The 18,243-nt window shown below is 39.9% G+C and overlaps 4 protein-coding genes across 10 annotated transcripts, besides 1 other annotated feature; 2 read left to right on the forward strand and 2 right to left on the reverse strand.

The window, feature by feature from the left end:
- Nucleotides 1-1,192: 1,192 nt before the first annotated feature.
- Nucleotides 1,193-1,542, reverse strand: CG44476 (uncharacterized protein). The gene is made up of 2 exons (NM_001299097.1): nt 1,494-1,542; nt 1,193-1,433 (listed from the first exon to the last, which is right to left on the reverse strand). Exons 1-2 carry the CDS (start codon nt 1,496-1,498, stop codon nt 1,205-1,207), a joined length of 234 nt encoding a protein of 77 aa, NP_001286026.1. The 5' UTR covers nt 1,499-1,542; the 3' UTR covers nt 1,193-1,204.
- Nucleotides 1,543-1,951: 409 nt separating this feature from the next.
- Nucleotides 1,952-2,562: a mobile genetic element.
- A 347-nt stretch (nt 2,563-2,909) lies between these two features.
- Nucleotides 2,910-3,583, forward strand: CG15152 (uncharacterized protein). 2 transcript variants are annotated; one of them, NM_136021.2, is made up of 1 exon: nt 2,910-3,583. In NM_136021.2, exon 1 carries the CDS (start codon nt 3,046-3,048, stop codon nt 3,382-3,384), a length of 339 nt encoding a protein of 112 aa, NP_609865.1. In that variant the 5' UTR covers nt 2,910-3,045; the 3' UTR covers nt 3,385-3,583. The 2 variants fall into 2 exon arrangements, with proteins under 2 accessions (NP_609865.1, NP_001286027.1); NM_001299098.1 differs by having other exon boundaries at nt 3,021-3,583.
- Nucleotides 3,584-8,357: 4,774 nt separating this feature from the next.
- CG5758 (uncharacterized protein) lies at nt 8,358-18,225 on the forward strand. Of its 6 annotated transcripts, NM_001299099.1 has the most exons (9): nt 10,891-10,951; nt 11,204-11,283; nt 11,712-12,271; nt 14,860-15,202; nt 15,829-16,232; nt 16,308-16,429; nt 16,494-16,609; nt 16,665-16,782; nt 16,837-18,225. In NM_001299099.1, the coding sequence occupies exons 3-9, from the start codon at nt 11,968-11,970 to the stop codon at nt 17,305-17,307; spliced, it is 1,878 nt and encodes a 625-aa protein (NP_001286028.1). In that variant the 5' UTR covers nt 10,891-10,951; nt 11,204-11,283; nt 11,712-11,967; the 3' UTR covers nt 17,308-18,225. The 6 variants fall into 6 exon arrangements, with proteins under 6 accessions (NP_001286029.1, NP_724092.1, NP_001286030.1 ...); NM_001299100.1 differs by lacking the exons at nt 10,891-10,951; nt 11,204-11,283 and adding an exon at nt 8,358-8,567; NM_165240.3 differs by lacking the exons at nt 10,891-10,951; nt 11,204-11,283 and adding an exon at nt 8,358-8,435.
- On the reverse strand, nt 12,461-14,112 carry Grl36b (Gustatory receptor-like 36b). Its single transcript, NM_165241.3, has 3 exons — nt 13,467-14,112; nt 12,762-13,368; nt 12,461-12,694 (listed from the first exon to the last, which is right to left on the reverse strand). The coding sequence occupies exons 1-3, from the start codon at nt 13,796-13,798 to the stop codon at nt 12,491-12,493; spliced, it is 1,143 nt and encodes a 380-aa protein (NP_724093.2). The 5' UTR covers nt 13,799-14,112; the 3' UTR covers nt 12,461-12,490.
- Nucleotides 18,226-18,243: the final 18 nt, after the last annotated feature.

Raw genomic sequence — 18,243 nt, forward strand, 5'->3', positions numbered from 1 at the left:
ACCACTTGAAAGTTAGCCTGCTCTGCAGTTTGTCCGCCATGCCGAAATTATAATTCCAGCTCGCTCGTAACTCGCACAAACGTCAGTCTCATTAATTTTGGGCAAGTTGCAGTTTTAAAATTTAGTGCCGGCCCCCAAGTTAATTAACACCTGAGCCTCGGCAGCCGCCACCAAAGTGGGCGGGAAATGGGCTGGGAAAATCGAGCTGGTTTCAGCCACTTCAGTCACACTTTTGTGCTCGGCAGCCGTGTGCACTGACGCAAAGCGGAAGTGGCACTTTTCCCAGTTGAAGCTGGAGCGGAATTTCAGAATGGATGGGGGGATGGAAAATGGGAGCGGGGAATAAGGAATGGGTAATGGGGATCGGTAGCTGCCAGCAGCAGGCGTATCGAAAACCGAAACTTTTGATGGAAAAAGTTTGCAACAACAAACGCATGTTGGCGGGCAAAACAGGCAAGCTAAAAAGCTGAATAGCCGCGGCAAGGGCGCCTTTAAACCATCAAGTAAGTCGCTATAATTCGCGCGCACCGCCTCATGAATTTTTGATTCTTTCTTAGCATTTTTCACTCCGCCAGTCATTCTATCGCTTTCCATTTAATCTGAGTCTTAGCTTTGAATAATGAGCCCTGGCCAAGGTGCGAAGAACTGGGCCAAACTCGAGGGGGTTATCTATAAGCCGGGTTGATATGAAAAGTTCACACTGGGTAAGTAATTGCCTAATTCGAATGCATCGAAATGATAAAGTGAATTTAGTGTACCTTTCGAAAAATAAAAGTAACAATCTCCCATTAAAAAAACACAAACAGTAGACAGTCTGATTTTCGATATTATTTAAAAGTGAACACATTGTTGCACAATCGGTAAACAAGATCCGGAGTAGATCATCGAGCAAGATGTACAAGTTTTGTTGATGCGCTGAAGGAACTAAAAATGCCACAGAGGCAACTGCGAGTTTTCTCATATTTTTTTCCGCCGACTCTGCACTTTCTTTAAAAACCGCTGACTGATGCATGCTGATGACTTTGTCAACAACTTAAATTGTTTGGTGGCAATAAAGTGGACTGAAGTTTAAGTACATTTAGGACAGAAGGCAGCTTTCATTTTCTTCTAATGCAAACAAGTTAGCCCAGCTAAGCAGGATACATAATGCAATCAAATTAACTAGCGCTTGATACGTACTCAAAATCATTTTAAAATCCCTTTTTTAATTCCATCGTTTGTAGATGTATATGGACAGAACAATTAAAAGCATGCAAAAATTATAAAGAACACATAAGCCAACGAAATTAAAGTTTTGCAAAAAAGTATATGGCCTTGAGTCTTCCTCAGTTAATATTTCCATATTAGAGTCGTTATGAATCGCATCGGTTTGTTCTTGGTCCACTCCGTTGAGGGTGCAACTATCTCTATCCAATAAGACATCTTTTTCTTCACTTTAAATAAACAAATTATCACTTTAATGCTTTTGAAATACTTTCAAATAAGTATTATACCCCATTTTTTTGGAGGCACTCTGATCTTTTCAGCTTGAAGGCTCTGTATAAACTGGATGAAGGCACTCATCTGCAAACATGAAAAAATATTCAAGGGAATCGAATTCAAGAACGGAGGCACACTGTACTAAAATCTTTCGGATCGTATGCAGCTTGCACCATTAAAAATGATAATATATTGACAAATTTTTAAGGGACTACCGTCCTAAGTAAAACTATATAAGAGGTATCTGTAAAGTAAGTCTGAGATCACAAGTACATTCATTAGATAAATAACTAAAATTAGTGTAAGAAAAAATATGAACTAATAAAATAATTATTTAAGAAAATTTCTGAGAGGAGTAAACTCACCATAAGAACCCTAGAAAGGGTATTTGTAAGTAAAAACCAAAGCTTTCAGAGAATTTGACTGAAACTAAGAGACAACATTAAAGAGAACCTCTCAAGACGGAAATATATACAGCTGCGGTTAAAATAATAGCACTACTGGAGGTGGAAAGTTCATTTCCTAAAAATAATTATTAAATGTTTATATTTTTTAAAGTCAGATTGCATGAATAATAAGTACCATATGTTGGCTCTCTGAGCAAGAAATTTATGGTCTCTCAATGTAAAGGTTCTTTTTGTTTTTGGGCACTTGCTGCAAAAGTGCGCGAAATGAGGCGGTAACAAAAATAGCACTGACCACGTATTTGCTGAATAATAGAGTGATTGCTTTGGGTTTTTTTCGACAAATTTTGAAAAAGGAGTTGTATTAAAGGTTTTAATTGAATTTTTTCCAAACGAAGACCAAAAGTTCTCTAGTCATGGGTCGCGGCAAGCATTTTACCGTCGAAAAAAGAAATTTGATTAAAAACATGATCTCTAAAGGTAAAAAATACGCTGAAATTGGTGGCATTGTGGGTTGTTCAAGCTAAATGATCCGCAAAGCACTGCTGTTTGTCGAAAAGAACGAAACACGGCGAAGAAAGCCCTCAATGTCGCTTGGTTAGGCAAGGCAAGAAGGAGCCTTTAAAGCCGGCGACGGAACTGAAGAAGGAGCTTCAGATAGCTGAAAGCGGGGAAACTGACAAAAAAGAGAATCTCTCAAGACGGAAACAGAGTGCCAGAAGTATATAAGTACTGAAATGCCTAATATATGAATGTAAAACATTTATCGCTTTTAATAGATTGTTATCAAAGTTGATAGGGTTTGATGATTCGTAAGTAAGCATAAATTGATAACGTAGAACAAATTGATCTCTCTTCGCAATCTCTTACTTCAATGTGATTTTCTTGTCATTTTGAGACTCTTCTCCGCTCTCGTTTGACGGGTTTTCTCAGACTTATATAGTTATCTTATCTGAGTCACAAGCAACAAAAAGAAGATTGTCAGCTCTTGACGGTTCACTGTTTGCCTTGTTGTTGCCTCAATTACCACCTTCTGCCGTGGCGATAATAACCCAGACCCCAAACTGATTGGTAATCATGAAAAAGAGGGAAGGAAAAAACCGCTGAAAATGCCCGGAGACCAGCGAATCGCTCTTTAGTCGAGAGCAGAACGCGTTTTGAAATGGACACGGATGAGACTAAGGCTGGAACCTCGGGTCCGGGGACGTACCACGATGAGGTTGACTTTACCAGCGGATACGAGACTCAGTATAAGAAGGAGTACAGCCCGCTGAAACCGATTTTTGTACCGCCGCCGGATAAAAAGCACGCCTGGTTTCGCAACTGGTCCACCATACTGATGGTCAGCTTCCTGTCCGGGGTGTTTATTCTGGGAACCGTGATGCTGGTGGTCCAAGTTTTCACCGCCAGTCCCCTGCAGATCTTCATGATCGTGGCTATATATGTGGCTATAGCCGCTGTGATGATTTGGCTGGAGGTGCAGTCTATAAAAGTGCGGTGAAATAATATGTACGTGTCGTGACTAATTTAGAGCGTTATCGCACTTACGAGCTACGTTCTGTTTTCAAACAGTGGCAATCGAACTGTGTTCTGCTAGCAAATGCAAAGCTTAACTAAAAAGGAAGCGGCTTTACTGATTAGGCGCTAAGAACAAAAAATCATGATTTAATATAAGTTCAAAGTAAAGAAAGAAATCCCATAATCCATGTGTTTTATTTTTGACTAGACAGTGCTTTTAACGTTTTCCGATAATTCCGGTTCAATTAACTAATTATTTACGGCCCATAAATGAACGTAATCTAGAGAGCGAAACAAGGTGGCCAGATAAAGGGCTTTGTGTGAGATAAGCAAACAAAAGTGAACGAAAGAATCACGAATTCAAGCCATTTAACTGCAAAATAAATACGCATTTTGTTTGTCGATGTATAAAGGACAAATGTTGTAGTGACACATTAAAGCTCCATACATCACAGAGATTAACAAAGCAAAGTACATAAAAAAGATTCCCTTATCAATTAACTAATTAAATTAAGCACGCTAATTAAAAATTCATTAATAGCGGCTTAGCGATGGAGAGTGGAAATTCAATTATTTAACGCTGTTGTTTATTAAAGGAAGTGTCACAAACCGCATCTGCGCCGGTGTTTGGCACACAAAATTATTAAAATTATTTCCACTCTCACTTGAAAAAGAAAAAATACAACGAATTTTCAACTATGCCAGTTCCCAATGGAAATAGTTCTCTAAATATTTTCACATTTGCATTTTTCTAAATCACTTCTGTAATTGCTTTTCACATGCCACTGCTGGAAAAACTCCGACTCCCTCAGAATTTTCCATGTTTTTACAACAGTTTTCTCACTTGTGTGTGCCATCAAGTTGGTAAAATTCTAGTTTAATAGCTTGAAATGTTACGAACATTTGGTCAGCGTAAAAACAGCCGGACAAGCTTATTTCTCACTTGGAAATTCTAAAAAAAAAAAACGTTGTCCCATTAAACTTTAATTTCCGTTGACAATGGACGACACTTTTTGCTCTTTCCGTTTTTTGGCCCCACTCGAGACGGAGGCAACAGCTGACTTACCTTAATTACTCACAGGATTCCGAGCCGTGCTAATTATTTGCAGGGTGCACTTTTCAGACGGAGTGCAGAAGTCGCCAGCGCATTTAATTATAATGGCGCAAAGGGCGTCGAGCTTAGGCATTAATGCCATTTCCGGTCGCCGACCACCGGATGCCACGGCGCCGAAACCGCCCCGCGGACACTTTGTAATGCCATGGAGCAAAAAACCGGGTTGGAAATGATTTCACAAATAAAAAGCAGTAGCAGATATAACATTTTAATATCAAGGAAATGTCGTTTAAATACATACAACTGAATATTTATCGGATTTATGGCACTACATGCATACAAATAAAGTAATTTCTAGCATTGAGCAAAAGAATCAAACAAATGTGGCTATATTTGTAATTAAGCCCGCCATATCTTAAATCTTAATTCGAAACTGCCTTCAATACATTTTTGAATGTAGCGACTAAGTATGCAGTAGAATAAGGAAAAACGTTTTAACTAAAGGTGCCGCAAAGCGGTGCTTAAACCGTTTTGTGATAAACAACAATACAACCTTGAGCCAAAACAAGAAAAACGTTCGATATGCACATGCATTATTTTGCATTGATTTATTGCTCGATTGCCTGCTGGCTCAATATTGTACATAAAAGGCATTTAAACAAAAGCTGTCTTCCATTTTATTTCTGCCACTTTTTAAATATTTAAATCACAGCATTTTCCACAAGCGGGCAGCACCTCCATTATTCAGAGCTCGTACAAGCCGGGTAAAAAGGACACAAATGAGAAACTCAATTGCAAAGCGAGTGAAGGACAACTGTGGAAATGCAAATAAAATGTTTGGCTGCAACAGAAGCAGAATCCTAAGCTGCCCTCGGGAGCCAAGACATCTGACTCCACAGCCATGTTGGTCACTGCCAGGGGAATGTGTCTTAGAATTTGTTTAAGTAAATCTCACTTGAACGCTTTTCATTAGCCCACTCAGCAAGGACGAACTAGTCATTCCACCAGAAAATATAAAACAAGAATTGAAAGCATAGCTCCACCTAGCGGCGTATTCATGTGCTTTAAAAATTGGCCAGGATAGCAGATTGCTATTTTAAACCCAAACGTAATTTGAATAGATTCTGATCTAGAATAATAAAAACAATCCGACAACCTGATACATACTCCTTTTTTGAATTTAGTTCATTTATTTGACGAGTACCCGATATAAACATCACTTGCCAAAGTATTGCATAAGTCAACAACTAATGTGCAATGTGCGCTAAAAATTAATCGTACATTTCGCAATTAAAATGCACTTTTCACTCGGACACTCTCAAAGGCCACAATACATGACCATATTATGTTAATTATTTGTGTAAATTTTCCATACTTAAGCGACCTGTTTTTTCGCCATACATTATTTAAAACCGACAGTCATACTTTGTATGGCCGCCTTACTTAAAATTTCACCAATATGAATTGAATAAAAAACATCTTTTTTGCTTGTACATTTTAAAGCGCTATATTTCTTTATTTAAGTCCAAGCAAAAAGTTCTTCGTTTTAAATGAAACCAAACGGGAGAAGCGTTTCATCTGTTCCAATGAGCTCTTTCATGTGCTAGCCAGCACCCATTTGAATATTCAATTAAGTCTAACTGGCAATTCAGTGATAAGACCCACGCTGAGTTAGTCGCCACCCCAAAATAAAGCCAACTGAAGGCCATCTAAAATGGCCTTGGAACATGGCCTACTGGTGATAATGTCAGTTAATACGGAAAAGGATGGCACCAAAGCGTTAAGTAGTTAGTGTTTTTTTTTCCAAAATAAACAATTATGGTAAGTTCTTATTAAACTTAAATACACCTAAAAACTAATAATAATTGATCTATGCATTATTATTATTATTTCGTATTTAAGTTGGTTCGTAGTTAGTGTGTCGCATTTAGGCTTAGCTGCAGCGTCTTTGAAGTCAAGTAAATTTGTATTTATTGTGCTGGGGCACAGGTATGTCAAAGCATTTTTGTGACATCTTTTATTTATTTTATAACCAACAAAAGTCAACAGTCGAAAGGAGAGGCAAACAGCATGCATAAATTACCGCAAAGCGGACCGAAGACCAAAGTCCTCTGGATTCTGCTCTTGGTGGCCAAAGCCATTGCCATTGCCATGCAATGCAGAAATTGTGTTGAAATATTAAAAAAGAGGCCAAAACTGTGAGAACTGTGGCCAAATGCAGATGAGCGGCAATAAAATTCTTTCTCCATTCAACTTTTCGGACATTTTTCGAAGCCCCCTTCTTTGGCACTTTTGTTTTTGTATTCTCTGTGCTTTTTTGTATTTGTTGAATGCTAAAAAGGCCACTTTAGTTTTAACCACAAAGTTTGCTTTACTATACGTGTATATGTATGTGCTCGGTCGACCTCGTTGCACTTCTGTTTTTGGCCAAGGGGCATCGGTCTTTCATGTCATTTAACCATGTTTCGGCCAGGACAATCGAGCTGTGATCCTGGGCCCAGGACCTCAACGCAGGCCAGTGTTGATTGCCTGGCATTTAAAGTGTTTTCAATGTAAATCTATGTAAATACATGTTGCCAAATAAAAGAACGACTCTCGCTCCGAAGTGGAAACTCTCGTAAGGATAAATGGTACAGCCATATTTATTCGTTGCCCATGTGTGCACTCTTCAGACGAATCCTAAGACTTTAAGCCAGTGGCTTCCTAAGCTCTGCGGCATATTTATGCACATTTTTTGGGTTCGTATTTTGCTTTCATTTGTGCACTGTGTTTTTCTCCGCTTTTTGTCCGCTTTTTTGTTGTTTGGAAAAGCCTTGAATCGATCGCTTTGATTGGACGTCCTTGCTGTTGATTGTTCTATATTTGGTTTGTTTATATTTGCTTTCGGTGGCACTTGCTGCATTTAATGGTATGAAAATTAATTTGACATTTAATACTGTTGTTGTATGGGCGCCATTCGTACTTTTTTCTTATAACGTATTCATTGTTTTTTGCTTTCACTACACAAACAAATTGCAGGCACATATTTTATGTATTGTTTTTATATTGTCACGTGTCGCCTACCAGTAAAGCCTGCATATTATAATTATGAATTGTGCAAATAAATCAGCCAAATAGCGACCTGTTAATGTGTTAATAATTGCCAGCCCAAGTGTTGTTCAATGTGTTAATGTCTTGTTATCCCAACTGTGTGCGTGTGTAGACCGCAAGGCGTATGCTTGATTAATTCAATAATATAGTTATGTCGGAAAGGAAGACGAACAAAGTGCGGTCAAGCATAAACAAAAAGTACTTGATATATATTTTTTTAATTGGGTTTTAACATAAGTAACAAATATATATTTTATTTTTTGAATTTGTAACTCGCGTTCAAGGTTTAAACCTATTCAAAAAATTAAAACGTATTAATTCAAATTAAATTGCTTACAATTTTTCAATAAAAATTATCTCTTGTAAATTCAGCAATAGAAATTATTTTATTAAGCCGCAACATTTCGTCAAGTTTTTCCAGTTATTGTAAGTTATATACGGTTACACCTTGCATTAACCTTTACAGTAAAGAAAATAGGTTACAGATCGTATACGTATTATGTAAAAACTCGTACTTGGTTCGTTTCTCAGCTTCAAGTATAAGCTTTAAGCCTAAACTTTAACTTTTGAGCTTACGAACGTTTATCCAAGTCATAACAATTTAAATTTGCTAACCTATATAAAATACGCAAGTACAGGTTCTGAAGAAGTTGAATAAATTTAACTGCTCCTAAGGTTTTTAATATTACCATTTCCTTAAAACTAAAGTTAAAAATATATTAGACATTTGTATAGGAAACCTGACAACCCTGGACCATTACCAAGGAGACCAAAAAGCACCGAGAAGCGACGCAACCAAGACGAAAGCTCTCAATCCGTAGTCAATTTTCCGGCACAACAGACGCAACATTTGCCAAAAGAGCAACGCGCGAGCTGCGTAGAGCGGAAAAGTAAAGTTTAGTGAAACTACCACTAGTGCTAAAAATTGCAATAAAAATTTAAAGAAGCCACTAATAAAACCGAAAGCAATCCAATTAACGCCAAATGCTCAATGAAAATGTGAAAAGAAAGGCGCAGAAAATGTGAGGCCGAACGAGGAAAACTGTTTGGGGAGCAAGAACATTTGTGCAAGAAAACTAAGTGCAATAAACTGTGAATAATCCCAGAATTAGCGGCCTGTGCATCGGGGCGAAAGTGGGTGGGTGGAAAGTGGATTCGGTTCCATTCTATTGCTGAATGTCCACACTTATATTATGCAAATTAATTTCAATTAGTTTGCACTCTGGACTCTGCTGCTGTTCCTGCTGTTGCGGCAGTTGCTGCTGCTGCTGCTGTTTTGTTGCTCTTGGTCACGGTAGTATTGTGTAGTATGCGTCGTAGTACTACTACTACTACTACTACTACTACTATCACTGCCACTATCACTACAACAAACTACAATCCACGTCCTTCCGGTTTTCGTATACACAAATTCGGCAACAGAGTTTTCCCAGCACCATTCCCAGTCCCCTGTGCCCTTCCATTTTCATTTCCGTTTCCCCTAATAACAAGTGTGTGCGTGCTTGGCTTGATTTACCGGCTTTTCCCCGGCTAAAAACTATGAAAATTGTTTTCCAAGAATTTTTTAATCATACAAGAACGTAGCATACAAAAAGGACGAGCTCAGTTGGTTCGAGCAAGCTTTACGTGGAAAAGTAATTAAAAAGCAAGTCGGGGTAAGCTTGTGTTTATGGCAGAGAAGTTATCCGGAAACTATCCCAAAGATGCCAATTACAAGTCGCTTAAGTTCACCTTTCAGGAGTAATTTTTTAAATAGTTCATCCCACTTGATTGAAAGTTCAGTCTGGCACTTGAGCACTGGGAAATGTTCGACATTTAATTTAATTGTCGATGCAGTTCCTCAAACAGATTGTGATTGATGCAGTTAGTTTAAAACCTAATGATGTATCATCACCCACTTTTCAGTAGTCATCGACATTTAAAAGTCTATTGTTTGCTTAAAAAGGGATTCCAATTGTTTATCATTTTGACAACTTTCACAAATAGGTATACTTTTATGTAGTAAACTTCTTGAAATTCTTTCATTTTGTATGAACTTACTTTTACTTCTCCTTAAAGGAAACGCAATTTCCACATATTTACGAAAACAGTCCAAAAATCGTCCAATAAAGGCAGACTTTCAATCAAGACAAAGTCGAAGCGCTCCCTTCGCATACGAAATGCAGTAGAGCAGCTATAGTGCTGCTTATTAAAAGCCGACTTAAAGTATAAATAAACCCTCCGGTTGACAATAATATCAATTACAATACAGTCGGCCGGCAGAGTCAGCTTCCAACAATGGAAAGACCTGCACGAGACTCTCATTAAAATCCACACAGGCACTCGCACACACACACACAAAGGCAATTCGAAAAGAAGCCAAAAATACAAAGTTGTAACAGGGCAAGACAACATTTATATAGTGCAGCAGCAGTCAGTCGGTTGATGCTACATCTACAGCTCGGCCACAAAACCTCGTCAGCACAATCACAGCAATTGCTGGCGGTGCCCAGACGGGGAATGCACTGAGAGAAACGGGTGGAACAATGTAGGCCATCTAACTGAATGAGCAAGTTATGCTAGAAAGTAAAGCTTATAGAAAGAAAAAGCAATAAATCTCAAATGCTAACCCTAAGTTATTAGGCTTTTTTAATGACTTAGGGAATTCATAAATTTCCTGAAATACACAAGATTATTCTTAGATACAGTATTTTCGCTCTCTGTGGAAATGAAATGGGAACGGGACTGGGACTGGGACTGGGATTGGGTTGGAGAATGGTACTGGGAGCGATGGTGGGGAGTTCAGCAATAATGGGGAACCACTGACAGACCAGACAGCCAGTAGTCCATGTGAGCCGGGACTGCGGCGGTAGTTGCACAATTTTGCACAAAAGCCAAAGCATAATCATGAATAATGAGCGTTTGTGATAAGTGATAAATGCCCGGTGGCAAATGCACAGGGAATTCAAATATAATGGAAATTGTATTCATCGGCTTGGCCTGGGAAAACTTTTAAAATGGATCGATATTACAAAATTTGCATAATACGATTTTTGAGGCTCGTTCAAAGTGAGATTTTAAAATTGTATATTTTTAATAATATTCAATGGTTTTTTATGTATTCGGACCAAATTTAAATATCTTCTGTATTTGACATACTTTGTACCACATTTCGATACACCCTTTTCAGAACTTTACCAAGTCCTTTATGGATATATGTACTTGGCATCGCAGAAACAGGTTCCCATCCGATTTCCCACCGGGCAGCTCTGAGCCCGTTTTTCTCTGCTACCCGCCCGACTTTTCTGTTGTCTCAGGCTTTTGCTCCGGTCTTCCAGTCGGGCGACTTGACCACCCCTTGGACTCACAGTATGGTTCGGATCGGGAATCGGTGCGGTTCAGTTCGGCTTGGAAATGCGCGCCAAAGGTGCTAAGCTCGATAAAAATAAAGAAATAACAAATCACTTAAAGGCAACGCATATTTAAACGTGTTTGAGCTTAGGGAAATGTTCAAGATTCGGCGGAAAAAATTAAATTAGATTGGGAGTTTTTCTTTGACTCAATATGATTGGTGTTTGTCGCAGTTCTTATCTGTGGACTTATTTACGTCGTAGTTTGCCGTCTAGTTTTGTCAACTTTAATTGAAATTAATTTACTTTCTTCACATTCTATCTGCCAGATACAGATACACGTATCCGTATCTGTGTGCACATGCCGCTAAGTGAACAGCCTTGTATGCGATCAGATTTGAGCGCAGAGGTCAGCAAATAAACAAATTGTCGCACATTATGGTTTGTTAGACAGCCACGATTCGTATGCAAAATAAGAATAGAATGGGAGAGGGCCCATCATGACTAGAAGTGTGCAAATTCAACAATTCCTGATACCCATCTTCTGGCTGGGATCTCGTCGCAAAAGTGCCGCCCTTTACGGGTTTTCCCCAGACTGCAATCTCAATCAGCGAATGCAAATCGCAGCGTGATGAACTCAGTCAAAGTATTCTTTTTTTTATATATATATGTATAGCCGCATAGATATAGATATTCGTATTTATAGAATGGCGAAAAACGCGATGCGATTTGCATACAAATCACTTGAATACCCGCATTTAGTCGCACAGACGACGCCTGGAATTTCAATAAGTTAAAAGTTTGCAAACTAATCAAAATCACCGCCTCTTCTTCCAGCACTTGACAATTATGTAAAGCTTCTCTCGCCGAAAACAAGTTTGCAAACAACAAAAAATGAATAAACTCGTGGTACCGTAAAACTATCAAAACTGAAACTAAAGAACAAGTGGCAACAACCCAACCAACTCAAAGAAAACAACTAACGAAAACTCTCCAAACAAAAGTGCTAGCAATTAAAAATAATTTCTCAGTTCCCTAACGAGCAAGAATAGAGGAACACGAAATTTAATAAAACAGCAACCGAATCTCTCGAATGTCGCGCAAAATGTTGCAAGTGCCGGTAGCAACACTTGTGTTGCTGTCGCTGCTGCCGATTGCCCATGTTGCTGCTGCCTCAGCCACTGCCGCAGATGCAACAGCAGCAACTGCAGCATCCACAACGTCAACCGGAATCGATGCCAGCCTGAAGAATGCCAAGCTGATTGAGGCCAAAGTGCTGCCCGACTTGGCCATCCTGCAACGCGTTAACCAGGAAGACGAAAAGTGGCAGCAGGTCTACCGGTTCATCGACGATGGCTTTCCCGTCCTCGAGTTGTACGGCTACAAGCCGCTACCAGGTGAGTTTCCATCATGGGAAACTTAAGAGGCATACAATCCTAAACAGTGGATATTATTATACAATATTATTGATTGCGGTACAGAACAAGTATCGTTCATTAATTGGTTTCAAATGTATACAAGGTACAGAACAAATATCATTCATTAAATATTATCAAATAATTTTTGAATATTAAAATCCTTAGATTATTTAGCTTGCTAAGAATTAACTTAGTAGATTACAACAATTTTTTATAGTTCACAGTCTTGAAATGCTTAAGCCTAGCGGTGCTGTTGAGCAACATGGCGTTTGTGAACATGGCGAAGGACCATCCCAATCTTAGCATTTCTAAAATGTGTCCCCTATCCAGGCGAAAGGCATTAAAGCCACTTTTATCCACAGTCGCTCTCATCACGTGCATGTAGAGCCACATCATTTGTGTCTGCAAAATAAAATGTCAATACCTATTTTATTTTGTTGTTGAAAAGATTGGAAAAGTTCTTGCTCACCTGTCGCTGCGGTTTAAAGCTCGCTCTAAATTGACCGAATGTTTTCTCGATGGAGCTAATGGTCACATTTATGTGGAGCAGGGCTACCGGACATATGAACGAGCTGAGCAGACTCTCGCCAAAATCTATGGCTGATTGCTGATCGTACAGGATCAAGTGGAAGTTGGCTATGAAGATGAAAAAGCTGTGCGCTAAAGCCGTCCACACAAAGGACCTGACCAAGCAGTCGAATGCGTGGCGAAGTCTGATGAGCTGTCTGTAGAAGACGAAGAGCTGGAATGATTTCCTTCGATTGTGAGGCACTTGGATGTCGTAGCAGGCATAGAGTAGCATGATGCCCAAGTAGGCCACCAGTGACAATAGCAGGGGCTGAATGCACACAAAGATTACTGCAGACAGTCCCAGTAATATGTCAACATTTGGGCTGATGCCCAAACCCATTTTTTGGTTTCCAACAATCGGCGCCATCGAAGCGACAAATGCCCTATAGGCTTGGATGCCAAATAGAAGCCAGTTAATTTTCGGCACTTTACCGCAAATTCTCTCGTAGCTATAATAGATCCTTATGAATTCGTTCAGAACCCGTCGCATTAGCTTTTGATGATGCCTGTAATTGGGAGATAATTAACAATACATTAATGTTTTTCAAAGTGAATCCATCACAATTATAGAATTATAATTAGACATTTCAACATCAAATTCTACCTGTAGTGATAGGCAATTCCTGTGCTGATGAAAACATTTCGATATTTGGCGACTGTCAGTCCTATTTCGTAAGTGAGCTGAAGTGACCTCTCACTCCCAGGCGTTAGATCCGTCAGTCCCTTGCGAAACTCCGCCAGCCAGAATATGAGGTGCATCAGGAAGGTCGTCAGCAGATATGGCCTTAGCCAGAATCTGTGCACCGCCCCCACAAGCAAATTAATCTTCGGGTTCACTTTGAATACCCGCCTGCCTTCGATGTATTTGTAAATGTTGCAACCCGAAAGCGTTGTCAGCACTTGCAGCAGCTGCAGAACGCTCTTGAGGCAGGACATGGCGCTACTGACTTCCAGACAGTCTGGAAAACTCCCAATAGCAGCAAAATGGAAATGCGTGACATTGACAAATTACTTCGTTCAACTGTCCAAATGTTGATCATAAACAAAAACAAGAGACACCGCGATAGTATCGTCGACTATCAGATACCCAGTACTCAGTCAAACTTAGGGCGACAGAATGATCAAATAAAAATTTGACATTTAGGCAAAAGATAATTTCATTTACATTTATACAAAATCTTGGACAAAGCATAGCCAGATATATTCCTCAATTTGTAGATAGCTTGGAGTGTCAGTTTATTGTAGTATTTCTGAATAAGAATACATACTTTGTTCTACATGATTAACTTTTTACCAAATCCAATATACCCAATTTTCACCATTTCCATTTAAGTTGAGGCATGGAAAAAATCAAAAATCATCGAGTTAGAGAATGTTTATTAACATAGATTTGTTCAACATTTATTGTTTCATTTCACAAAAAAATATGAAAAATCAGGTGCGACTTATATTTTTATTGCCGAAAGGCATTTTTTTAATACGGCAAGAAATATTAAAGAACTTATATATCATACGCACTGTCAAAATAAAAAAATTAACTATAAAGTAAAATTGACTAATAAAAAGCTGCTGACTGCTTAAAATGCCGTATAGTAAAATTTGTGTATGGTTTTTATACTTGTAATGCCATTCAAGTGAATACCAGGTATAGTAATTAAGAATCATTGAAATATGTTATGTTAGTTAACTGCCAACATAACAGTTCACAACGCCTATGCCATACTAATACCGGTTAATTAAAGCCACGAATTTCCGCCGACTACACACCCACCAAAAAAAAAAAAATATAAAAAGTTATGTACCCGCGACAGGGCCCAAAGTTAATTACATGATTAGCATGCAGACAGGTGAGGGATTCAGGTGTGGTGAGCGCAGCACTTAGCCGTAAATGAAACGAAAACAGTTTACATTTTTAAGCGAGCAATTCCCTGGGTAACTGGGTAACTAAACCTCCGTCTCCTTTGCATGTGCGATTCCGGTGGACATGATCCGGACAGACCTGCCGTACACGTTGATTGTGCCCAAAATCGATGTGCGGAGCATTGAGAAGCCGCGACTGAAGGAGTTCATGTTGGAACATGTGGTGCCTGGGAAAATCTTCGACAGCTACAATGGTAATGGGAACAGCAAGGAGGAGGAGGAGTCCTTCGGCAATGGGAACGGACACAAAATCGTTTTCCGTAAATTGGAAAAATCCCACAACAATGTTTGGCTACTCAATGGCCAGCAAATACTCCACAAGCTGCGTATCAATGAGAACCTGATGGCCATTGCAATTGATGGTTATTTGGGCGATAGGAAGTCGCCCTACTCCAAGCGCAATATCCAGGAAACGAACAAGTGAGTAAGGCCACCGCCACCCTTTCCAGTACAGTGGGCTGAAACTATGCCATAAACGTGTCCATTTCATAATAGGTTCATTTATTTAAAGTACACGTATAAAAAATGTTTTAAATAGATACAGATTGGCAACATTTGAGAAAATGTATTAGATATTATTAAATAAACCAAGGGATTTCATAGACATTTTTTAAACCTATCCTTTTTAGGGCCTATGCTGAAACCACTGTAGAGCACTTCTGCTGAATTCCTAGTCCTAGTTTGTTTGCGGTCAAAAGTGCACTCATGCGAAATTTATCAGGCGGCAAACAAAGTTTTCGCTGGTCCAACTTTCCGCACACACACACACACACTCCAACTTTTGAGGGTTTCCTCTTCCGCAATGCTAACCGAGGCCATCTCAATCTCAATCTGTGGACCTAGTTCCACCACATTCCCATAATCATCCACTGAATATTCGTCGCACATAAAAACGATTCGGTCCATGATTTTCCATTTAAGAAAATTACAAATATTTCTTTTGGTAGCCTAAAAAATTCAGATTTTCCGGGAGTAAAAAATACTATAAATTTAGTAACATAATTTGATGATTTGTGATGCCCATTTTTTCCCTGTGCATCCTGCAGCCGCTACAACGACCCTCAGCCGCTGGAGCAGCCGAACATTACGAATGCACATGCAAAGGTGGAGCCCGTTATCAAGGAGTCGAAGGCCAGTCCGCTGATGTCCTTTTTGGCAAACATGAAGACCGGCACCAAGGTCTTCCAGCACTTCCTCTCCAAGAGCAATCTGACCCGCATCATGGACGACAACGCGTATACGGTGCTGATTCCGTCGGACAACGCCTTCCAGCGCTGGCATCCCATCGACTGGGGATTCTATCCGTTTTCCGTGCCGGAATTCACTGAGTCGGTGCTTAGAAACCATTTCCTGCCCATGCAGCGACCCCTGCGGCTGGCCGATGTTCGGAACATGGACGAGGTCGTCGTGACCACCATGGGTGGCGAGGATGTCGTCTTCCACGGCCAACGTAAGTGGCTCCCATAAATAATATTCCCAAATTCAATTTATGACAACGGCATGTGGCCCTTGCATCGTTCGATAGCCACCCCCACGGTGAATAATGTGAGCATTATGTCCGACTACAACCTCTCCAATGGCAATCAGGTGTTCATTATCTCCGAGGTGCTCTTCGTCACGGAAGCTGTCGTCTCCAAATTGCACCAGGTAAGCTGATTATGCATAATCCGCACTGGCTAAATTTCAATTTCAATTATTCCGATTCTTTTAGATGCACAAGGATAAGGAGACACCTCCGTTGCTGGCATTCCCCTGGTTTGGAGCACAGTTCCTTTCCCATTCATTTTTGGCCTTGGAGAGAGATCCACGATTTACCCAGATTACCAGGTAAAAATTCGATTTCTAAATAAATAAAATTAATAAAAAAAAACTTTCCAAAAAGATATTTGAACAGTGCCGAGATCGCCCCCCACATTTCCGGCGCCAATTACACGTTCTTTGTGCCAGAGGATCGGGCCTTCGAGAAGCAAGGATTCGACAAGCTATCAGATGAGGTCATGGTGAGTGCGGAATACATTGTCAACAGTTGAGTAGGAATAACAAGATACTTCTAGGCCTCACAACGCGGCGTAAAAATGCTGCTGAACCACTTCGTTAAGGGACGACTGTATAACCGTGATCTGCGCGACAATGAAGTCTTTGAGACGATCGGCGGAGGCCACATTAAGATCACCCGTAACCCGGGTAGCAACTATACCAGCGTCAATAATGCCCAGATTACGGAGAGCGAGGTGTTCGTATACAACTTGGGCACCATGTACTACCTGGACGACATCCTGTACTCGCACATGCTGCGCGACTTCGTAAGCAAGTCCACCAAGACGAGATCCAATCGGCACGGCAGCGATTCCGGCGGAGGATCACGGAGCACCTCGCGGCCCAGCGACGTGGAAATCGTGCCCAACGAGTTCGAGGGGGAGCACAATGGCGGCGACTATGCCATCCACGGTGATGACGAGGACTTCGAGGATGAGATTATCACGCCCAAGGCGCTGCCCGTCCAGATCTATGAGTTGCCCAAGTAAAGGGCGGGATCATGACAGCTGGGTTAGTGTCAGAGTATATATATCGCGATGGTAAATGCGAAAATAACACAGGCGGCACTTTGAGATTGTTTTTGGGATCCCTCAATCGGCCTTCGAGTCTTGTATCAGTCTATTTCCGAAGTAGGAGACATTCCAGGCCCTTCGACAATTAGTCTATTGTCGCTTTATATTATTTTGGCAATTAATTAGCAGTATGTACAATATTTTTTTGCAATTGATCTGCGTTAGAGGAACGAATGTGAGAGGGAGGCGAGCGCTAAAAGCGTTTTTGTATAGTTCTGGGCTAATTTTGTAACGAATTTTTCTAGTTTAGTTCTTAGTTTTTCATGTATGTTTTAAGTTTAGCATTGAACGAGGCGGTGAAACGAAGTATACTACAAAGTCAACATCAAGAGCAGCAGCAGCAGCGACAACAGCAAATATATAAAATCTAATCCTAAAGAACTTATCAGCGATTTAGACAAAGCTTGTAGACATAGCGAGAAATTGCAGCCAACAAATTACTACAAATATTTAAAGAGTAAACGAGTAAGAATAAAGCATTCCCGTAATATTGGATTTAGAAGCAAAATTTCAAAAAATATAAAAATATACGTATACTATGCACATTAGCGCTCATCAGTGTTTATGCTTTTTTGAGTCTATCCATATGAGGGAGCATAGGAAAACATATCGGCTAAATCGGCGAATCGAGCCTAGAGCGACCAAAATTCAAACGCAAAAATCCCTGGCATGATATATCTATAGAACGAGTATATTACGAACAGATATTGTATTTTTTAATTTACGGTATTGATATTTAATGTATCTGTGTATATGAACAACAAAGCAATGAGAACGGAGCATCCAATTTTATAATAGTTTGTTAAAATAAAAACAAAAATCTTCCAGAAAAATAATTCCAGTCGCATAGCA

The sequence above is a fragment of the Drosophila melanogaster genome, chromosome 2L, assembly GCF_000001215.4.
Source record: "Drosophila melanogaster chromosome 2L".
Classification (NCBI taxonomy): domain Eukaryota; kingdom Metazoa; phylum Arthropoda; class Insecta; order Diptera; family Drosophilidae; genus Drosophila; species Drosophila melanogaster.

Excerpts from the sequence above, each read along its gene's own strand:
- CG15152 (NM_136021.2), top strand. The coding sequence starts at position 3,046 with ATGGACACGGATGAGACTAAGGCTGGAACCTCGGGTCCGGGGACGTAC.
- CG5758 (NM_001299100.1), top strand. The coding sequence starts at position 11,968 with ATGTCGCGCAAAATGTTGCAAGTGCCGGTAGCAACACTTGTGTTGCTG. Across the intron at positions 12,272-14,859 it reads CGGCTACAAGCCGCTACCAG|ACCTGCCGTACACGTTGATT; the intron begins GTGAGTTTCCAT and ends TGATCCGGACAG. Across the intron at positions 16,610-16,664 it reads CGATTTACCCAGATTACCAG|ATATTTGAACAGTGCCGAGA; the intron begins GTAAAAATTCGA and ends CTTTCCAAAAAG.
- Grl36b (NM_165241.3), bottom strand. The coding sequence starts at position 13,798 with ATGTCCTGCCTCAAGAGCGTTCTGCAGCTGCTGCAAGTGCTGACAACG. Across the intron at positions 13,369-13,466 it reads GGAATTGCCTATCACTACAG|GCATCATCAAAAGCTAATGC; the intron begins GTAGAATTTGAT and ends TCCCAATTACAG. Across the intron at positions 12,695-12,761 it reads GCTTTAAACCGCAGCGACAG|ACACAAATGATGTGGCTCTA; the intron begins GTGAGCAAGAAC and ends TTTATTTTGCAG.